This window comes from Pecten maximus, chromosome 5 (genome assembly GCF_902652985.1).
Source record: "Pecten maximus chromosome 5, xPecMax1.1, whole genome shotgun sequence".
Taxonomy (NCBI): domain Eukaryota; kingdom Metazoa; phylum Mollusca; class Bivalvia; order Pectinida; family Pectinidae; genus Pecten; species Pecten maximus.
In genome coordinates, this window is record NC_047019.1 from 34,274,938 (window position 1) to 34,298,295 (window position 23,358).

General features: G+C 36.8%; 2 protein-coding genes across 12 annotated transcripts in view; one reads left to right on the forward strand and one right to left on the reverse strand.

The window, feature by feature from the left end:
• Nucleotides 1-451: 451 nt before the first annotated feature.
• On the reverse strand, nucleotides 452-15,533 carry LOC117327865 (28S ribosomal protein S35, mitochondrial-like). The gene is made up of 9 exons (XM_033885072.1): nucleotides 15,333-15,533; nucleotides 11,752-11,843; nucleotides 10,671-10,790; nucleotides 10,068-10,188; nucleotides 8,932-9,071; nucleotides 8,384-8,493; nucleotides 8,028-8,097; nucleotides 2,141-2,260; nucleotides 452-726 (listed from the first exon to the last, which is right to left on the reverse strand). The coding sequence occupies exons 1-9, from the start codon at nucleotides 15,502-15,504 to the stop codon at nucleotides 562-564; spliced, it is 1,110 nt and encodes a 369-aa protein (XP_033740963.1). The 5' UTR covers nucleotides 15,505-15,533; the 3' UTR covers nucleotides 452-561.
• A 50-nt stretch (nucleotides 15,534-15,583) lies between these two features.
• Nucleotides 15,584-23,358, forward strand: part of LOC117327866 (protein phosphatase 1 regulatory subunit 12C-like) — a 96,858-nt gene continuing 89,083 nt past the window's right edge. For all 11 annotated transcript variants that reach the window (XM_033885073.1, XM_033885078.1, XM_033885081.1 and 8 more), the window contains exons 1-2: nucleotides 15,584-15,829; nucleotides 20,951-21,081. In XM_033885073.1, coding sequence (XP_033740964.1) covers nucleotides 15,584-15,829; nucleotides 20,951-21,081 — 377 coding nt within the window. The remainder of the gene's footprint in view (nucleotides 15,830-20,950; nucleotides 21,082-23,358) is intronic.

Below are 23,358 nucleotides of genomic sequence, written 5' to 3' on the forward strand. Positions count from 1 at the left end.
AATCGTAGCTACCTTACCCACTGTGTATAGTGTACTGTGACTACTTCGGGTAACCTCTCTCTTGTAAACTGTAGCTACCTTACCCACTGTGTATAGTGTACTGTGACTACCTCAGGTAACCTCTCTATTGTAAACTGTAGCTACCTTACCCACTGTGTATAGTGTACTGTGACTACCTCAGGTAATCTCTCTCTACTAACTACTGTAGTTACATCAGGTCATATCTTCCCTTCGTGTACTGTGGCTCTCTCAGACCACCTGTCACCATTGTGTATAGTGGCTCTCGCAGGTCACCTGTCTCCACTGTGTACTTCAGTTTCCTCTGGTCATCTTTTGTTAACTATGTTGAGTGGCTACCTCTGTTCTCCATATCAATATAGCCTCATGACGTGGCAGCTTTGCTGACAATTATTCCAGAGCATATGTTAATTTAGTGTAACAAACACAGTGAAACACTGCAGTTTTTTTTTATTTCATCAAGTACCGGTATTATATATCTAATTTCCTCTTGCATACATCACATATTCTAGACAATCCTTTCTTACATATCAGCTCCAAGCATCAGGAAGTTTTCATCTCTAACATACTAAGTACTGATTGTTTTAAGTCATTTAGATTTTCTACACTTTCTTCATTGTTGTAAATTTTTGAAACTACCTCTGCATAATTTTTTACTTCTTCCTTTTCAAGAATTCCATCCTCCTCTTCATTATGATAAACCGAGTTCTGAAAAAAAAAATATCATGTCTAATCAGATCTCAAACAAATTTCTTTACATGGACATACACCGTCTACAAATATTTAATTCCTTTGTTTAGTAAATTAAAGTTTATATTTTATGTCAGAAGGTGTCAATAATTTTCACATTTCCGGATCGTTAACAGTGCTTCGTAGTTGACACCATTTTGTTAATTATGTAAGTTAAGGAGGAATGATACAGTTCTACCAAAATTTACCAAAATTAATCATATCATCATTATAACAAATTTAAAGATATCATTAAAGGGACAATTTAGTCAAGTTTGTTTACTTTTTTATCATTTCACAAATTATTTCATGAAAGTGTACTTAAGTTCTCCTTATGAACTATCCTTGGTCATATATTGATACAAGTTTATGTTTTCCATGCGTTTTTTAATTAATTGTAAGGGGGATCATAATCGTATAACCATACGATTTATATGCAAATGAGCAAGTCGTCTCTACACACTTTGTATACATGTGTGCAAGCAAAGCCCCGTCTCGTGACTGTAAACAACATTGGTTTGCATTTGAAGCTGTTAGCGGATATTTTAACTACATAGGTTGCGGGTCTCGTACCAAACGTAGACAGTGAATGGATAAACAAAATATATGGAGAATTACTGTTAGGACATGAATATAACAGATATGAGTTTTTTTAACGGTTGCGACAACAATGAAGAAGTTAATACAGTTGCGAGCGAGTTTGCCGAGACTTGACCTAGATCGGCCTACGGAATAATTTTGAGGTGCGATATTTTTGTTCTGTACAACTTTCATTATCATAATTCTATTCGCACTTGTTATAAGTATTGTTATGATTACATCATGGATGAAATAAATCACCTAGGTGGGTGTTAGCGTTTGTTTGCATTCGTACACAAATGAAAATGCAATCTTCTTCTGTATACGTATCGGCCGTATACATACATGTGTGTACACAATTACATGAACACGAATTCCCGTTCAGTGACCCTTGAACAAACCTGTGTTTGGTCGATTTGAATTGTCAAAACAATAAATCATCATTGAATCTATCAATTATGATACATGCAACAACTGTATGCCACGCATGTTGTTAAATCGAAATCCAAAGAAAAGTACATTTTTTTGTATACGTGAGATCTACCGTGTCGTCACTCACAACCAACTCTGTTCCCGCCAGAGGGCGCAACAAGTTGCACTATATTTGGAGTATAGCTATATTTGACATGGGCTTTCCCAAAACTTAAACTGACCATAATGGACATTGGCTACGTAGAGATAATCATTGACCGCAAATGTTTTTGTCTGGATATATGTTTTATCGATTCTGTCTGAATTATAAAAAGCATGCTTGACTAAATTGTCCCTTTAACATGTACACATAATATCTAAATCCCCTCAGACCATTACTCACCTTATTCCCCTCTGCTATGGACATCAAGGTGATAACAGTCCTTTCCTTTGCCTTTGACTTATTCCAGTTGTAATTGATGAAGTCGTCTGCCTCTAAATCATCCTCCCATGGCATCTTATTCTTAACAGACAATTAACAAAGTTAATGAATCTATCAAAACTATACCCTCCAGTTCCCTATGTACTTGTCGCAGCTGATCTACAATATGATATCAGAATTTCATTGAACTCTTAAAACCGGTAGTGTTTTTTCATGATGTTTGAACTAGTTCCAATAACATTTAATTTGGATGAAACATGTTAAAGGTCTTTGATATGTAGATCCTTCATATCAAGAGCTTGTCTTAACACTGAATATAATTCCAGCCTGTCATAATATGTATTTAATATTGTTTATTGAATTCAGTAAAGGTCTGCTCTATTTTTCTGTTATTTCAAGAACAAGTAAGTGTTTAGGTAATGTAGGATGACAGGTGTATGAATTATGTAGAACAGGTGTGTGAGTAATGTAGGACAGGCGTGCGAGTAATGTAGGACAGGCGTGCGAATAATGTTGGACAGGTGTGCAAGTAATGTAGGACAGGCGTGCGAGTAATATAGGACAGGTGTGTGAATAATGTAGGACAGGCGTGCGAGTAATGTAGGACAGGTGTGCGAGTAATGTAGGACAGGTGTGCGAGTAATGTAGGACAGGTGTATGAATTATGTAGAACAGGTGTGTGAGTAATGTAGGACAGGTGTGTGAGTAATGTAGGACAGGTGTGCGAGTAATGTAGGACAGGCATGCGAGTAATGTAGGACAGGCGTGCGATTAATGTAGGACAGGTGTGCGAGTAATGTAGGACAGGTGTGTGAGTAATGTAGGACAGATGTGCGAGTAATGTAGGACAGGCGTGCGAGTAATATAGGACAGGTGTGTGAATAATGTAGGACAGGCGTGCGAGTAATGTAGGACAGGTGTGCGAGTAATGTAGGACAGGTGTATGAATTATGTAGAACAGGTGTGGGAGTAATGTAGGACAGGTGTGCGAGTAATGTAGGACAGGTGTGCGAGTAATGTAGGACAGGCATGCGAGTAATGTAGGACAGGCGTGCGATTAATGTAGGACAGGTGTGCGAGTAATGTAGGACAGGTGTGTGAGTAATGTAGGACAGATGTGCGAGTAATGTAGGACAGGTGTGCGAGTAATGTAGGACAGGTGTATGAGTAATGTAGGACATATGTATGAGTAATGTAGGACAGGTGCGCGAGTAATGTAGGACAGGTGTATGGGTCATATAGGACAGGTGTATGGGTCATGTAGGACATATGTGTGAATAATGTAGGACAGGTGTGCGAGTAATGTAGGACAGGCATGCGAGTAATGTAGGACAGGTGTGCGAATAATGTAGGACAGGCGTGCGAGTAATGTAGGACAGGTGTGTGAGTAATGTAGGACAGGTGTGTGAGTAATGTAGGACAGGTGTGCGAGTAATGTAGGACAGGTGTGCAAATAACGTAGGACAACAAGTATGGGAGTATTGTAGGTGACAGTAGATGCCTCGTAAAACAAGAGGCCCATGGGGCCTGTATCGCTCACCTGGTTGGATTTGACCAAATGTCAAAATAATGTTCATGTTCAATTTGTTAATACATATACAAAAATGTACTCTCTGAAAGACCATATGGATTATTTTTACACCATAATGGTGTTTAAAGAAACTAAGATGGATTATTTTTACACCATAATGGTGTTTAAAGAAACTAAGTCCCTTAGGGTGGGGAAAACCCTTTGGCCTATTTTTACATAAGAATTGTGTTTATCCCTTAATGCCCAGCGATACTATACATAGTTATGGGATTGAGGGTCACAGTAACCATTTATGCAAAATCTGTTCCCCCATCACCACGGATGTTTCTGACCAAATTGGGTTCAAATCCATTTAAAACTCAAATCTCTATTTCCCCTATTTGGCCCCTCCCTTCAGGCCCCTTGGGGGTCAGAGTCAATATTTATATAAACACTCTTTCCCCCTTCCCCTAAGGATATTCCAGACCAAATTTGGTTCAAATCCATTCATAACTTTATGAAAAAATAGCGATTTAAAGGATAAACCCCTATTACCCTATTTGGCCCCGCCCCTCTGGTCCCTGAGGGTACAGAGTAAAAATTTATCCAAACTCGGTTCCCCTTCTCCCAAGGATGTTCTTGACCAAATTTGGTTAAAATCCATTTAAAACTTTATGGCAAATAGCAATTTAAAGACTAATCTCTATTTCCCCTATTTGGCCCCGCCCCTCAGGCCCCTCAATATTTATACAAACTCTTTCCCCCCTTCCTCTCTGGATGTTCCTAACCAAATTTAGTTAAAATCCATTCGTAACTTAATAATTAATAGCGATTTAAAGGATTAACCCCTATTTTCCCTATCGGACCCCACTCCTCAGTCCCCTGGGGATTCAGAGTAAAATTTTATACCAACTCGGATCCCCTTCTCCAATGAATATTCCTGACCATATTTGGTTAAAATCCATTTAAAACTTTATGACTAGTAGCAATTAAAAGACTAATCTCTATTTCCCCTACTTGGCCCCGCCCCTTAGGCCCCTAGGGGTACAGAGTAAAAATTCATATAAACTCTGTTCCCCCTCCCCTCAAGGATGTTCCTGACCAAATTTGGTGAAAAGCTATTCAATACTTTAGGACTAGTAACGATTTAAAGGAGTAACCCTATTTCCCCTATTTGGCCCCGCCCCTCAGGCCCCTGGGGGTTGAGATTAAAGATTTAAACAAACACTATTCCTCTTCCCCCAAGGATGTTCCTGACCAAATTTGGTTCAAATTCATTAATAACTTTATGTCTAGTAGCGATTTAAAGGTTTAACCCTATTTCCCCTATTTGGCCCCGCCCCTCAGGCCCCTGGGGGTTCAAAGTTAAAATTTATACAAACTTTGTTCCCCTTCTGCCAAGAATGTACCTGACTAAAATTCATTCAAATTCATTCATAACTTTATGACTAGTAGCGATTTAAAGGAGTAACCCTATTTCCCCTATTTGGCCCCGCCCCACAGGCCCCTGGGGGTTCAGAGTAAAAATTTATACAAACTCTGTTCACCTTTTGCCAAGGATGTTCCTGACCAAATTTCGTTCAAATTCATTCATAACTTGATGACTAGTGGCGATTTAAAGGAGTAACCCTATTTCCCCTATTTGGCCCCGCCCCTCAGGCCCCTGGGGGTTCAGAGTAAAAATGTATACAAACTCTGTTCCCCTTCTGCCAAGGATGTTCCTGACCAAATTTGGTTCAAATTCATTCATAACTTTATGACTAGTAGCGATTTAAAGGAGTAACCCTATTTCCCCTATTTGGCCCCGCCCCTCAGGCCCCTGGGGGTTCAGAGTAAAAATTTATACAAACTATGTTCCCTTTCTGCCAAGGATGTTACTGACCAAATTTGGTTCATGTTCATTCATAACTTTATGACAAGTAGTGATTTAAAGGAGTAACCCTATTTCCCCTATTTGGCCCCGCCCCTCAGGCCCCTGGGGGTTCAGAGTAAAAATTTATACAAACTCTGTTCACCTTCTGCCAAGGATGTTCCTGACCAAATTTCGTTCAAATTCATTCATAACTTTATGACTAGTAGCGATTTAAAGGAGTAACCCTATTTCCCCTATTTGGCCCCGCCCCTCAGGCCCCTGGGGGTTCAGAGTAAAAATTTATACAAACTCTGTTCCCCTTTTGCCAAGGATGTTCCTGACCAAATTTGGCTCGAATTCATTCATAACTTTATGACTACAGAGCAACCCGCTTATTTGCATAGCCCTTTTTCCATGACAAAATATGCAAATAACCGGAGTATTCGTATAGGCGGAGTTGGGTTTTGGCCCCTCTTATACACATGTAGATCGTCAGGTCGGTACTCAAAATGGGCGCTATATGATTGTTTATGTTATTTGCATTAAAAATATATTTAAAAAAAAACATTATTTAAAATATAAGAGTAAATACGAAATACATGGGTTGTTATTCTTTGTAAATGTACAAATAAAATATTTGCATTTACTTCGTCGTCGCTGGATAGCGGTCATACACGCGTGGGTTGGCATTAGGCCTACGATGTACAATGTCATCGTTTCAATTAAGATTCATTATCGTCTCGAGATGCGTTGTGTTCCTGCTATGAGTATATTAGTTGTTTGATCATAGATGATGAACTGCTGAAGCAATAGACTGTCTTAAATGACAGTGACATGTGTATTGTTGTTTGGGTCTGTTTTGGAAAATGGCGCATACACACAAAGAGTTGTCGTTCATTACACATATGCCCCCACAATGCAACGCGCCTAGTAAACAATCATGGCGATCGCAACCTGCCTCAGCGAGTGTTCAAGTGCACAGAACACAGGTTTGGATCGATGCTATAATAAACAAACAAATCTCATCAAAAGATGAGGCAAATAAATATTTTATTCAATAATTCTTCTGCACAATGCTACTGATATGGTTTGGATAATAACTAAATGTCGATATCGATGCGCGCATCGAACATAACCTGTTTTGACGAAGTGGTAACCAATGATTAGATAACGTTGTACATCGTGTCAAATCAATATGCAAGTTCAAACACTTTTCATAAAACTTTTATTACGGGAAAATCACAAAAATACCCTAAAATCAATTAAAAATTTTCGATTTTTTGGAATTTTTATATGCATATAAGCGGGAGTCGGTGTTTTAGTCGATGCAAATACACGGGATTAAAATACAAAGATAAAGAAGAAAAAAATCGGGACCTGAGAATTTTATGCAAATAAGCGGGATATGCAAATAAGCAATATGCAAATAAGTGGGCTCCTCTGTAGTAGCAATTTAAAGGAGTAACCCTATTTCCCCTATTTGGCCCCGCCCCTCAGGTCCCTGGGGATTCAGAGTAAAAATTTATACAAACTCTGTTTCCCTTCTGCCAAGGATGTTCCTGACCAAATTTGGTTCAAATTCATTCATAACTTTATGACTAGTAGCGATTTAAAGGAGTAACCCTATTTCCCCTATTTGGCCCCGCCCCTCAGGCCCCTGGGGGTTCAGAGTAAAAATTTATACAAACTCTGTTCCCTTTCTGCCAAGGATGTTACTGACCAAATTTCGTTCAAATTCATTCATAACTTTATGACTAGTAGCGATTAAAAGGAGTAACCCTATTTCCCCTATTTGGCCCCGCCCCTCAGGCCCCTGGGGGTTCAGGGTAAAAATTTATACAAACTCTGTTCACCTTCTGCCAAGGATGTTCCTGACCAAATTTCGTTCAAATTCATTCATAACTTTATGACTAGTAGCGATTTAAAGGAGTAACCCTATTTCCCCTATTTGGCCCCGCCCCTCAGGCCCCTGGGGGTTCAGAGTAAAAATTTATACAAACTCTGTTACCTTTCTGCCAAGGATGTTACTGACCAAATTTGGTTCAAATTCATTCATAACTTGATGACTAGTAGCGATTTAAAGGAGTAACCCTATTTACCCTATTTGGCCCGGCCCCTCAGGCCCCTGGGGGTTCAGAGTAAAAATTTATACAAACTCTGTTCACCCTCTGCCAAGGATGTTCCTGACCAAATTTGGTTCAAATTCATTCATAACTTGATGACTAGTAGCGATTTAAAGGATTAACCCTATTTCCCCTATTTGGCCCCGCCCCTCAGGCCCCTGGGGGTTCAGAGTAAAAATGTATACAAACTCTGTTCCCCTTCCCCCAAGGATGTTCCTGACCAAATTTTGTGAAAATCCATTCAATACTTTAAGACTAGTAGCAATTTAAAGAAAAAGTTGACGGACGCCGGACGCCGGACGCTGCACCATGGCATAAGCTCACCGGCCCTTCGGGCCAGGTGAGCTAAAAACTCAGACTTACCCAGGCTTCAAGATAGACTGCAGTCAACAAATATAGAGCGTAATCTTTATTTTGCTGTTTGGTTGGACACCTGTAGCAGGAAAGATGATTTCAGGTAAATATTAGTGTATGAAATTTGTATTATGCATGTGAATTGTTGACAAATTATCTCATAACAGTCTGATTTTTTAAGTTAAGCATGAGCATAAGAATGTGGAAAAGAAACCTTTAAAACTTATTTGGATATATAACAACTGTTTTGGTTGATATCAGAATTTAAAGTAAGGAGTTTGAATGTATAAAATCCTCATGGAGGTATCCGAGATATTTAACTTCCCATTATGTGATTAAGTTGGGTTATGTTGAATAAAACATACTTGTCTGTCTTGAAGGTGATCATATCAGTTTCCTTGTTGTACCGTTCACCTACAAGTTTCAAAAGTTTCTGGTGTGCATGTTCGTCAAGTTCTAGATCAGATAACTTCACCTGAAATTGAAAAGTCTTCAAGTCATCACCTCAGAAAAATAATTTCCACATTCTACATCACTTTCATTGGTAGGTAGATATAGGTATATCTTGAAATGGTTTGCTTAGGATTGGTCATCCTGGATAATCAGTGTCATATATGAGGACAAGCATGAAATCAGCTGTTAAATTGCACATCAGATTCCAACAGAAATTTAACATGGTACAACACCAGGGACTGGACAAGCAAGTCAAACAATATTTTCAACTTCAAAGAACTGGTCACAAATCTAGCGAGTATTATGATACAGACTGTGAATGATTCATTCTAAAGAACACACAATAGCTTCTTACTTGATGTTTAAGTATAAAGAAAAGTATGGTCAAGTCTGAATGCTACAAGATTACTGAACTAGATATTGATATAATATTTCAGATCAGATTAGTAAGATAGCTGACCTTAACAGTGACAACTCGTGACCTTGGATCACGGATTGATGGTCCTGCAAAACAGTAGTCACTTGTCACCATTTCAACTGGGAAATGAAGTCGACAGTCTTCTTTACTGTCTAGTCCTTCTGGCCATGGAGTACAAAATTCTGTAAGCAGACAAAATTTAACAATAAGAAAGAATATGTACTACAAAATAATTATTGTAAATTTAAAACATATCACTAAATGAAACATTGGAGCAAATTTTGTACAGAAGGTAACAAAAGCTTGAAGCTGAATTGTTCATCTATCATTGTTATGTTAGGACCATAACAGTTTCTGCTTTATTATTGAAAATATCTTGGTTCCTACTTCCAACAACAGAAGGTGGAAGAACATCCTTCATTTACATGAAATTCATATTTAATTCAAAATGAAACAAAAGCACATACACTTCTGTTTAATGAGTAGGCATTTTAATGATTTACATTCAATTTCCCATATTGGTTCCAACATTTAAAAATAGACAAAGTCAGTAAAATTATGAAATAGATAAAATCTTTTATTGGTAAAAAATATATAATTCACCACCCCAGGACTACTGGAGAAAGATTCATCAGAAATTGGTTGGGGACATGGTGCAATAGTTGATGTACTGTATTGTGACTGAACAAAAAGCCCATCCATGTTTATTGCAGTTTCGTAAAAAAAAAAAATATATACATTATGTATATATACTTTCATTGTCCAGCCTTAAGCCCACCTCAGGTGTTATTGCTCTTTACTAAACACAGGTGTTATTCAAGTAGAATATACACCTGTACAACTCTATAAATAGAATTATCTAAAACTGATTTGCTCATGTTATTTGATGCAAAATCCACTGGAAAACTACAATGAAGTCAGTAATATTGCTTTTTTTTTCAATGATTGTCTGACTAAATCACATTATATAACCTTTAAACATTGTAAAACTGATCATTGTACCAGGGTTATACAAATTTTGTTACAGTCCCCCACCCCCACCCCATTAAACCTTGCAAGAAAGATATTGTGCATTCTTTAAAATGTTTAATAAAGTAACATGGTTTTTTTTTGGTGGTGTAACATTCACCTTAGACTTCAACCATTAACTACATTTTCAAGGTAAATATTTAACATACTCTTCAATGCTTGACAGTGCTTCAGCACATGAGGTGGTGTCAGATGTAGGAAGTTGGGGATCTTAAGCAATTCTGTATTTCCCTCCTTTCCAGGTATAATGCCTTCATTTTCTGACTCATTCTGGAAGCAAATTAAATGTAAAAAATAATGGTCCACAATAGGTTATCACCTTTTTTTCAGAAACAAAATCACAAGAACAAGAAATTCAGTTGTAGTTGCCTTGAAAGAAAGTTGCTTTTCCACATTTACAACAATGATCAAACTCATTATCTGCATAACTAGCTCCCAGAGACAAAAGATAAAGCACCTAAGATGGCCACGGCGAATCCTTCTTGTCCAAACAGCATGGTACCCTGAATACTCACTCTAATAGCACCCTGACGGATGGACAGCAGAGGCAACCTGAATACTCACCCTAATAGCACCCTGAGGGAGAGACAGACAGAGGTAGCCTGAATACTCACCCAAATAGCACCCTGACGGAGAGACAGAGGTAGCCTGAATACTCACCCTAATAGCACCCTGACGGAGAGACAGAGGTAGCCTGAATACTCACCCTAATAGCACCCTGATGGAGAGACAGAGGAAGCCTGAATACTCACCCTAATAGCACCCTGACGGAGAGACAGAGGTACTGATGACCATTTAAATACTCCTTCTGTAGGCCATACTTTTGTCCAGTCCTGTTCTGTTGACATTGACTTATGTCTATCCTGATGTTTCTAAATAAACAAATTACAAAAACATGTAATTACTTAACATAGTTTCAGTAATATGTATCATTTCCCCTCTCACATTGTTATTTACAATTACCCAGAAAAACCATAAGAATCATTAAAGGCCTTATCAAAGCATCCATAGATTCTTCAATCTTTTTCTTTAAAACATTTATATTTTTTTCAGTAAAACTGAATTAACTACATGCATAAAATTATATCTTATGTTACTAATTTTTTCTAAGTAATTGTTTTTACATCCACAAGAATGTCTGCATTAAAATTTGGAAAGATAATCCTGACTTTTTCTTCATTTTGGGAAAAATAAACAAGTCTCAGGAAATTATAAACAAAATTTTGACATCCTGCTCTACCAGCTGCAATTTTCACCCAACTGTCATGGAACTTCATATACTTGTTCAAAATAAGCTATCTAATGTTGTATCGCAGGGTTTTCAATAAAAATATTTGTAAAAGGCTTCAAATGAATAGTAACAGGTATACATGTATCTGAGGATTACGATAATATGTTTTTAGACATTTTTTAAAAAGTGAATTAAGTCATTTGAACCGGCCAAAACACCATTCTAACCGGTCAATTTGGCCGGCGACCGGTTCTAAATGAAAACACTGCTGTATGGGAAAATGAATCAATCCTCTGCAGTCAAAAATGACTTTAAATGAGGTCACATCAATCTATCTTTCTCACTTTGTATGCAAGTTATGAAACTAAATACATTTCAGGCTTTCACTCTGGTATGAGTTAAGGTATCAACCACCTAGGATCAAACAGGTCATCCGTACTAGTCTATAAACAGAAAATATTTTACACTCCATCAGCTGAATTTTTAATCTGATAATCATGAAACTTCTTATCCTTTTAATAATTCAAATTATGGTAGTTCCTTATGTTTTCTGATTAGTATCTTCTGCTATGCCATGTAGTTAGGTGTATTGATGCACTTACCAACTGCTCATAAAATGTCCAGGCTCTAGCAGATTTCACAAGTGTTCGTGGTTCTTTTCCTTTAATAACAAATGGTGTGAATTCTGGAACACCTGAAAGATACAAATGTTGTAAATTAATATTAAACAAGGCATCTCAATTATATGAATTCCCTTGCTATTCAACCAATGATGATAAGAATTGTCTAATGAACTTCCACTCAAGCAGGGCTCAATGTGATATGGCACCTATTTTAGTGGCCATGACGCCTTAAATTCACCATTGGCGATCAGTTATTGACCTATAAGGCACCTGCATGGCAACTAAAACAATTGTGTAAATTTGTGATTTGGTTAATCTTTCAAAATGTGCAGTCAATGCTAAAATGATGTTCACAATCGAAAAAGTTACAGTGAGATGTTATACTGATCTTAAGAATTAAATTTTTTTTTTTTTTTCAAATTTAAGACAACCAGGCCAGATGATTATCTTTTCCAATTGGCAGCTAGATTTTATGACTTGGTAGTCAAATAGGCCACCCGGTAAAACTATCCACTTTGAGCCCTGTCAAGGAAACATCATAAGTGTCATAAGTTGCATCAGAAAATCAAAATATCATGTTTATTAGATAAGATGTTGTTGCATTACTGTTGACAGGATATGGAAAGTTCACAATATTCAGCGTTGAAGATGGAAGCAGAATTTGAGAACAAGATATTTTACTCCAATGTGTTCCAGTCGACTCAGCTGTAAATAAATATGTGGTGGGGGTGTGCAAGAAATAATTATATTGTGTGTAAGCTGTTAGTGCTGAAATGGCACATCCTTCTGTATGCTCCCCAGGGAGCTAAGTAATACATTGGCTGGTAGCTATAGCTTAAACAAGGCCTGGCAGCCACGGAGATAACTTTGTAAACCCCTTTGAGATGTTGCTGTTATAAAGCGGTATATAAAACTCAAAAGTTATTAATATTATCTGTCATGGTTACTGGTTCTTCGTTAGGTTTTTTCGAACATATTTCAAATAATTGCTTATCTCCTATCAATTTTATTATATGCCAGTTGAGGTATAGTTTTGTTACCAAAAATAGTCAAAATCACTTTAAAGTTAACTTAAGAAAAAATCTGTCCACATTGGATTTATTTAATCATGCAACATTATACAAATGCAAAAGTAAAAATTATTTGCACGTTGGAAAGTACCAAAAATTGATGCCATACTTCCTGTAGAGTAACATCAAGTGTCTAGGTAGACAATGCTCAAAACTGGCTATAATATGTGAATTTGGTAGTTTTCCAAAACCTGATACAAGTGTAGAAAAACTGGACTGGGTCGATCATCGGCGAACCAGGAAGGTAGCTCACTTGGTAGAGCATCAAGCTAGTGTTCTGGAGTCCCAGGTTTGAAGCCCTATCTGGCTGCTACATTTCCTCTTTCCAGGGCAACCATTTGACCCTAGCTTGTCTTTTAGCAATTTCAGAAGTCAAATCACTATTTCTGAGAAATCTGAAGGGTCATAACATATGTCAAATAGACATACCCCTTCAAACCCAAGAGTCAGATCTCAATTTGGGGAGGCAAAAACATACTCTCAAGGGTCTACTGGATGCCCCCGTCTTTCTCCTGTTACATATTTGGCACGCTTGCCAACTCTTGTTTAAAGCATTGGGAGTATGTTTAGCAAGAGGATACCCCAACTTGTGGTCTCAGAGCTCCAGGTGATTTTGCATTTACATGGGTCATTGGGCCTATCTAGACCAGAAAGTAGGGGTCATTTTACTAAACCATGGGCCATCATTTTTATGACCGCTTACTAGTGTACCATTCTTTATTTTGGACAGCAGACTGAATTCAACTAAAGTGGCATTCATAGGATTGTCTCATAACTCAACTGTGTAATTTAATTTTTGACTGAATGCTGCTTAAATCAAACATTTAAGCATCGGGCGATAGCTGCAGGTACGTACCCCATTAGGTATCCCAAAACATAGCCGCCAAGTCAATATTGGCAAATTATCACAATTTTGAAACAAAATATTTGTGATTCTGATAATCCAAACATTAATTATTATACTGCAATATAAGTAAGATATATTTTCCTTTGTTTTCACATACTGGTTTTATTCAAAACTTGAAATAATTGATTGTTTAATTCTTCACTATAAACACCAAACCCGCTGGCCCAAATCATGACGACCAAGTCAATTAGCTACGAGCGAAAAAACAAAAATATATTTTAACGCAAATAGTCATTCCAGTTTATGTCTACATATCCGACTGCAATATGCACATTTCAATATTTCGTTCTTTTGTGACAACCCAAATCGTCGGAATACATCGTGAAACACGTTGATATTTCTCGCTGAAGATACGTTTTTAAGAAATAATAAGCATTGAAAATATTGTATTGATGAATTATTTAACGTACCAGAAGCATATTCATTTGGTAAGATTGTCTATTTCAAAGAATTCAGCGGTTTATGCCGGGTTGTTTACATAGGTAACAAAATGGCGGCCTCAACTTTACTTTCGTTTTCTGCGCGATTGTTAACAAGTAAAATACAATAAAGCTATCAAAAACAATAGAATATATGTAATTGAGTAATCTTAATCATCAAAATAAATTAGAAACATGTAAAATGTTTGCATAGTGAAAAAAATCCAATGTTTTGGCTGCGTGGTTACTTACACACATGTGACACATACGCCGATCAACAGGTGTATCTCTTCGCGGTTCTTCCTCGCAATTTCGCCATATTTTCAAGGAAATATTCGGTAAAAGAGTTTCTACTAGTTTCATACAATAAACTTCATTTGATATTAAGCTTCACACAGCAGCCAAAGATTGTTTTATCAGTAAAAGATTGTTTTATCGACGTCTGTTGCGATAGCCATATTCTCCAACACCAAAGGACTACCCAGCATTCACTTCCAGTAGGGACCGCAAACTTTGAATGAGTACGTACATAAAGAGTTCAATTCAAAGAATTTACTTCTCTTTTTTGTGACAAAACTTGTCATTCTACTGACATTTTCCTAACATGTGCTTTTAGTTGTGTGAACTCACGGAATGGGGATAACTTACGAACCTAACTACTTTCGTTTTAGTATATATTTGCATTGCGCCGGCAGGCCCATGTACAAACAAAGTCGTGCGTCATTATAAAAAAATCATGCGGGATTGGCGCGGGCGCACAGCCAATCTAAAGACTGTGGTCTGCGGGGGCGATGACTTGAAAAAAAGGAGGAAGGAATGTAGCGGAACTGGACAGGGTCGATCATCTTCGACCAGGAACCTCAGTTGGTAGAGCATCCAGCTAGTGTTCGGGGGTCCAGGGTTCAAACCCCGTTTTGGCTGCAACATTTTCTCTTTCTCTATTACACTATTAGTCTCGTCTGTATTGAATACACTCTATGACAGACGAGCCTAATACCTATGGTTACAGACAAGAGCAGTAGTGTTAAAGAAATGGATAGGTGTGGCTGCATGTAACATGCAGTCTCTGTCACTCAGTTGACAAAGTATTCTTCTTTTTTCCCAGTAGAGTTGGGGATTATCACATCGGAGACCCGGGTTCTTCACAAATGATCAACAACATACCAGTCGTTCTCATCCTTCTCATTTGTTCTAAAACTTCTGATTCTTCTGTTTCCTCAGTAGAGCAACATCTTGATAATCTTGTTATGTGCAATTTTGATTGCCTACGGACAACAGTTGAAGCTGCCCGCATACAGCCCATGCCTTTCACCCCTGTGACAATAATAGTCGCCATCTTGTATTATGGCAGTACGAGATTTCAGTGATTTATCGCGAGATCTTTTCGAGAATTTGCATTTCAGTGTGCAGCTGTCATGGCGGACGAAAAACAACCGAGTGCCCTGCTTAGAAGGCACGATCAATTGAAACGTTGGGAAGAATCTGACACAAATAGGGCTTCAACTACACTATCTTCACATAACAAAAAAGTTAAATTTCAGGATGGATGTGTTTTTCTTGCCGCGTGTTCAAGCGGAGATTGTGATGAAGTTTTGCGAATGATAGAAAAGAATGCAGATATCAACACTGCAAATATTGATGGACTTACAGCTTTGCATCAGGTAATTATATCGATGCTGAAGGATTAAATACTGATAGTGTAAGGAGTTTAGTAAGTATTTGCAGAAGGTAACCTAAAAACTCTAAATGAACATCCTTGTTTACTTCATCTTTTCATAGACGGAACCGTAACTTTTGCAATGACCCAGATAAGGTTACTGCCGGGGAAAAAGTTCAGGAGGTGAAGAAGAAAGTTTTAGTTTATTCCTTGGAATGTGAACTTCATGTCATACAAGTTAAATTAAATTTCATTTTATTGTATTTTGAAAAATATAGTTAGTTTTCCGTATATAGGATTGTTGGACATGCAGTTTTTAACTTGCTATAGTTAGAATACACACATAAATACACACATACGATATACACACGTGTGACAGTACATGACATACACGGTGTTTCAGAAGATAACTAGATCCTAAAGAAAAATGGGAAATATTTCTATCCCAAACAATACTTCTGAGGTCAATACAGTTATCATTTGTATGTGCCATGTTTGATGTGTTGCACCAACATTTATCTGTGTTTGTGATACCAAGGCAGCAGTAGACTGAACAATTCATACTTATCAGGTTAATTTGTAAATTATCCGATCTTTTCTCATTATCAGGCCCTGTGTTTTGTAAGCAAACTGATAATGTTTCTTGGATATCTTCATGAAATATCAAAGTTCAATGTATTAATCCTATTATTTTCTTTTCTGATATATATGGAAAAACATTTTGATCATTATTGTTAGTGTTGGTGGTATCATAACATTTTAACATTAAGAGTATTTTCAAATCTCACAGACAAGAAAAAAGCGAGCCTTCCTTTATATAAGGGCTAACATACCAAGATATTTGTGTAATTTTATCGAGTGAAGAGCTGTATGCACGCAGTGCATAATGACAATTTTTTTTTTTCGTTGAGCTAGTGATAGTATTTTTGTACGATTTACATATATTACAACATAATTTTGATGCAAGTGGTAAATGTTACATAAATAATAATTTGCACTGATTAAGATATGAAATGAAAAACGGATACTTGACTGTTTCCAGTTAGAGATGATAGTCAGTCAGAGGTCACAAGAATCATCGCAATTGACACCAGATGGCACAGTCAACATAAAATATGAAATAAAATCAACACTTAACCTTACGCACGATCGTTCATGAGTGATTTAAGTAATCATTGAGGGCTGTTAACTGTTTTGACAAATGAAAGCCACATCTTTGCATGCTACCTTTCCTGAAAGTGAAGTTTTTGAATTTCCATTAACATTGATGTCAATTTTACTATATGTGTACATTTTTGTAGTTTTTTCAAATCACATGAGACATCTGAGGGTCACAAGTCACATGATATCCACAATCGACCATGGACTGGAAACTTCTACTTTAGATAACATGTCAAACAGTCAAGACACTAATGCCACAGAATTTGGGGCAGTGAGATTTCACGAAATTTGTTATATGTCTAGATCTCATTGCGTGAAAATGACTGCTGTCCTAGTGGGAAGTAAACTTCTGAAAAACTGCACCATAGCAAAAGGACTGTTCATTGAATAATTTGTTTAATTGTGTTTTGTGGTAAAGTAATAACCTAACTACATAAATGTGTGAGGTTGATATTGATACAACACACAGGGCATCTAGTAGACCCTTGAGGGTATGTTTTTGACTCCCCAAATTGAGATCTGACTCTTGGGTTTGACAGTATTTGTCTATTGAACAAATGTTTTGACCCTTTAGATTTCTCAGAAATAGTGATTTGACTTCTGAAATTGCTAAAAGTCAAGGGTCAACTGGTTGCCCTGAACACCGATAATTTTGTTCTAAAGGTCTTATAATATGTAACGCCTAGCTACCTGCTGATGAAGCAAACCATTCTGTTGAAAATGTCTATTAATCTGGTCAAAAGGCCATGCTAAAGTCATTCTTGCTAAGGATGCAAATGTTTAGAAAGCTTGCAATCACTGTTTCTTTCGCAGTTTTTGTTAAAGCTAGATATGAAGTATTAAAACAAATAGGCATGGAATTTCAGAACTTCCCTCTCTTTGAGTAATGGGTACATGCATTTCTCATGATGCCATGCCAGGAGATGGTCTCTTGCACTGAACACATATTTAATGTTGTGTATGTCTTTATAATAACAATTTTTCCCTACTGTAGAGAATTGACTGAAAATTTATATTTGATTAATTCAATTGAAATATTTGAAAAATTATGTGTTTATCGATTTACCAGAATTTAATTGTCTTCTGATGAGTGTCAGCTTTTTGAAATTCGCCAGATCTGCTGGACCTAGGAGCGGAAAATTGTGGTATCTAGAAAAAAGGTTGATTTATATATAGCTGGATGTTTCATTAACATGACCAAAAAATATTATAAGTCTGAGCTAGTACATTGTTTAATACATACATGTTGCATGTTGTTGAGACCTTTCGAGTACAGAAAGATCATCACTCACTGAAATACTTTTACATTATTAACTAAGCCATTTATATAGTATGTCAATATTTTTGAACCAGAAAGTTGTTGGAAAATCTGTGTTTATCTTATGTACATAGTGCAGCTAACTTTAACATACAGGAAGTTGACCATGTGCCGAGAATTACACTGACACGACCTAAGACTTCATCCGGAGGTGTTGATTAATTAGTGACAACCAATTGTAATCACAAAGTCAAGCTTGATTGACTTTTTGCATCTGCACCTTTGTCAGTTTGTCATAGTCTGCCATTGTTTTTCTCTTGCATTCATGATCAACTGCCCATAAGTTGTGGAACTTTATTAGTGATATATTGATGTACTAACATCAAATATGTCCATGGACTCATGGTACTGGTGCTAAAACAGTGAGTTCAGGAATTGCTGGTCCAAAATCCTACAAAAATTACTGCTACATTGAACCACTAGGTATCGGGGAAACTGTAGACATTGTCATATTAAAATGCTGTGTTTATCAGAAAGAAAGCTATTCCAAAGTCCAAAGACACCTGGCATAACTTGCTTTTTGTGGGATCATCATTTCAACAGTCCATATAGATTATATGAAAAAATTTGAATTTCATTTTTTTGGGGAGGGGGTGTCCTCAGATAAAACCTTGAACTTCTTATCAGATTCACTTTTTTAAAAGTCTTCCTTACCTTATTATGGGGGAATTTATTTCTGACCTGTAACAAGTGTAAGGTATTTAAAATTATAGTACATAATTATCTAACTGTACTTCCAACATTTCCACAATAGCCAATTGACAAATGAATCTTAAAACCCCTAGTCTTTAATAATCACTAAAGATAACATTTTACCTGTTTCACTTTCAACAAAATTTAATTATATATGCTATCAAACAAATTTTGATCACATTTAAATTCACATCCATGAAACCTGATTGTTCATTTATACCTGTAGCTCTGTATAGTGTTAAACCCCATCCAACATCTAGATCAACAACTTCTGTTCTTAGTCACATGTACATGTATGTATGTGTGAGATAACTATATACTGTGTACTTATGTTAGCTATACCCCCTCCCCTGTACCAGTCACGCTTGGCCAGGTTTACCTGTAGTAGCTCTAGTATATTACAAATTAGGTGTTGCTCCCCAACCCACCCATAACACCTGACATTGATACCTGGTCACAGCTGTACTAATGTTAGTTACCCCCTCCCCTGTGTATACCAGTCACGGTTGGCCAGGTTTACCTCAAGATATGTTTATTACAAATTAGGTGTTGTTCCCTAACCCACCCTTAACACCTGACATTGATACCTGGTCACAGCTGTACTAATGTTAGCTACCCCCTCCCCTGTGTATACCAGTCACGGTTGACCAGGTTTGTAGTAGCTCTAGATCTTAATATATTACAAATTTGGTGTTCCTCCCCAAGCAACCCCCTGGAGCTATGTATGATAAATTGACATAAAACCACCTGTTATATAAGATAGAAATCATGAAGAAAACTTAAGCTTAAATTTTATGTTAATTCACTTAAATTAAATTATAATAACTTTGTCTGTTCAAATTAAATTGAAAGTTCTGGGAGTGTTTGCTGACATAGACACAAATACATGATGTAGTATGGTACACAGGTTCTTGTTATTTGTTACACAGTGTACAATACAATGGTGCTATTTTTACATTGAACACGGGAGTTATTGTTTTTGACTTTACTGATTTCTACCTTTGATAAACAGTAGGTATACAAATACTTAGAGAGGACTGGATTCTTGGTGAACTGTTGAAAGTAGTTTAAGGTAGAATGATCTATACCTTTCCTGCTTCAAATTGTACTAAAAGTAGTGATGTATATGTTTCATAAATGTCTTCATTTTTTTTTTTTACTTCCGAGTGAGAACAAGATATATATACATTTGTATAATGAAATACACATGCACAGCTAGGTACAATTACTGCAGCAATTAATTGCTTAATTTTTGTTTTCTTTTGATAATTTGATTAAGTATTTTTTCTACTGTAATAGAAACAACGTGTTTATAGCAGTTGTGTAAAAATCATTGCAATGTCGTTATGTAGATAGAGTTACCAATATACCTGTAACATGACCTAAAATACATCTTAATGATTTATTCTGTGTAATTCAACCTCTGTTTACCTGCTGTATCACTGCACTGAAATCAATATACTTAAGTTGGTGTGTAATAGGAAACCTATACTTTGGGTAAAATAGACATGAGGTCCATGTAGTAGCCAAACATATCATGTTAAAGGGACTTTGTGCGAGATCTATTTACAATTTGGTAAGAGTATATGGGTACAATATATTGTAGAATTGTTTAGATCTGTTTATGATTTGGTAAGAATATATGGGTACAATATATTATAGAATTGCTGTGTTCATGTTTCCCTTCATGTGAATTTCAAACAGAGCTTCGTCCTCATTATACTGTGCATTAGAATGTGACATTTGATATCAGCCTCCAGTAACATGATACGATGACAATTGTAACATTCAAGTTAAAAATTGATATATTTTTAACTGACCCAGACATTTGTGATTATTAGTAGATTAGTTCAGTGTTTAAGAAGACAAAGTTAACGTTTTGTAAATTCTGTTGACAGAACAAACAACATAAAATTATTTTTTTTTGTAATATATATTCTCATGATTTTACAGGCATGCATCGACGACAATCTGGATATGGTCGAGTTCCTGGTGGAGCATTCTGCTGATGTAGATGTGTGCGACAACGAGGGTTGGACGCCACTTCATGCCACAGCGTCATGTGGTTTCACAGAAATAGCCAGGTATGAGACGCACCACAGCGTCATGTGGTTTAATAGAAATAGTCGGGTATGAGACACACCACAGCGTCATGTACATGTGGTTTCACAGAAATAGCCAGTTATGAGACACTCCACAGCATCATATGGTTTAACTCTTTCCGTACTCACGACGACTACACACGTCACAAAAACGTGCTCTTGTATCCTTCATGACGACTACACACGCCGTAATTAACATGCCTTCAATCCTTTGTGACGACTCAGCTCGTCGGAAAACATCAGGAAAAATGTTGATATTACTTGCTGGTTCAGCATAGTCATACGAAGGAATTGACACGGAAATGATGTTTTTAAGAAATAATAAGCAATGTAAATATTGTATTGATGAATTATGTAACGTACTAGAAGCATATTCATTCGTTAAGATTGTCTATTTCAAAGAATTCTGCCGGTTCATGCCGCGGTTGTTTACATAGCTACAAAATGGCGGCCTCAAATTTACTTTCGTTTTCTGCGAGATTATGGAGGTGTTAAACACAATGAAGTTATTAAAAACGATAGAATATATATAATTTAGTAACCTTTATCATCAAAATAATTATGAAATATGTAAAATATTTTTATACAACGAAAAAACAATGTTTTGGCTGCATGATTACTTGCACACGTGTGACACATGTGCCAATCAACATGTCATTTCCCGCGATTCTGCCTGTTGATTTTGCCGCATTTCAAAGGAAAAATTGGGTAAAAGAGTTTCTGTACTCAATACTCGTCCCATACGATAATTTTCATTTAATATTTAAAAAAGCATCACGCAACAGTAAAAGATTGTTTTATCGACGTCTGATGTGATAGCCATATGCTCCAATACACAAAGGACCTACCCAGCATTCACTTCTGGTAGCGACCGCGAAATTTGAATGAGTACGTAAAGAGTTAACAGAAATAGCCAGGTATGAAATGCACCACAGCGTGATGTGTTTAAACTGAAATAGCTAAGTATGAGACACATCACAGCGTTGTGTGGTTTAACAGAAATAGCCAGGTATGAAATGCACCACAGCGTGATGTGTTTAAACTGAAATAGACAGGTATGAGACACACCACAGCATCGTGTGGTTTAACAGAAATAGACAGGTATGAAATGCACCACAGCGTCGTGTGGTTTAACAGAAATAGCCAGGTATGAGACACATCACAGCGTCGTGTGGTTTAACAGAAATAGTCGGGTATGAGACACACCACAGCGTCATGTGGTTTAACAGAAATAGCCAGGTATGAGACACACCACAGCGTCGTGTGGTTTAACAGAAATAGCCAGGTATGAGACACACAATGTTCAATATCTTATAATCGGGCATTTGTTGTTGTGTCTTCCTGATTTCATATTTTGTCTCTTCATATAAAGGGAGATATAGAGGTTACACAACGAGTGGTTGTTGGATATGGAATTTATTTCACACGAGTAAGTTATTTTTTAAAAGTTACAAAAGACACGAGCTTTAGCGAGTGTTTTTTGCAACTTTTACAAAATAACTTACGAGTGTGAAATAAATTCCATATCCAACAATTTCGAGTCGTGTGACCTGTTTCTACCACAATAATATCGGCTTGAATCAAAGGGAAACGTGGCCAAGTATAATTTCGCGTATGCAAATAAAGTGTACCGGTGACGTCCGGGACCCAGTGATGTGACGTCATTAGATTATTGATGACGTCAATAACAATTGCAGCTTGGGTCAAAGTTCACCGTGTTAGCCAATCGAAATGCGTACAGAGTTTATACCACGTGTGGTATAAACAGATTGTTAATCAACAGCTGTAATGATTAACTGATGGTCTGAGAGTTGAATAACACAGGGTATTGTGGTAGAAATATATATACATAATAGTGCTGGTTCCTCATCTTTCCATTCATTCTTGTTCTAGGTTATATTAAAAGCCAAATACTGAAAGACAATAGACATTAAAATTGATTTTTGTTTTAAAAATTATATATATAAAAATTACCAACTATGATGAAGGAAATTTTATATAAATCTATACCATTTCTGAGGAATCAAAATGGAAATATGTCCAGTATGTCAGGAGGCATAGTATGCATTCTGTTTAAACACTGTCCATTTACACTGGTGGTCAGTAGCCAGCCCCAGATGGACCTACTTATAAAAGTGACTAGGTATGTGAGATAGTGTAAATATTTGTAACATATATTGTGTACTTGCACACATGCCAGCTTCACTCTTCTGATGTGTTCGAACATACTTTACCCCATTCTCTTATACACTCTGTTAA

Excerpts from the sequence above, each read along its gene's own strand:
- LOC117327865 (XM_033885072.1), bottom strand. The coding sequence starts at position 15,504 with ATGGCGACTATTATTGTCACAGGGGTGAAAGGCATGGGCTGTATGCGG. Across the intron at positions 8,494-8,931 it reads CACGAGTTGTCACTGTTAAG|GTGAAGTTATCTGATCTAGA; the intron begins GTCAGCTATCTT and ends TTTCAATTTCAG. Across the intron at positions 2,261-8,027 it reads CAGTCTATCTTGAAGCCTGG|AATAAGATGCCATGGGAGGA; the intron begins GTAAGTCTGAGT and ends TTGTCTGTTAAG.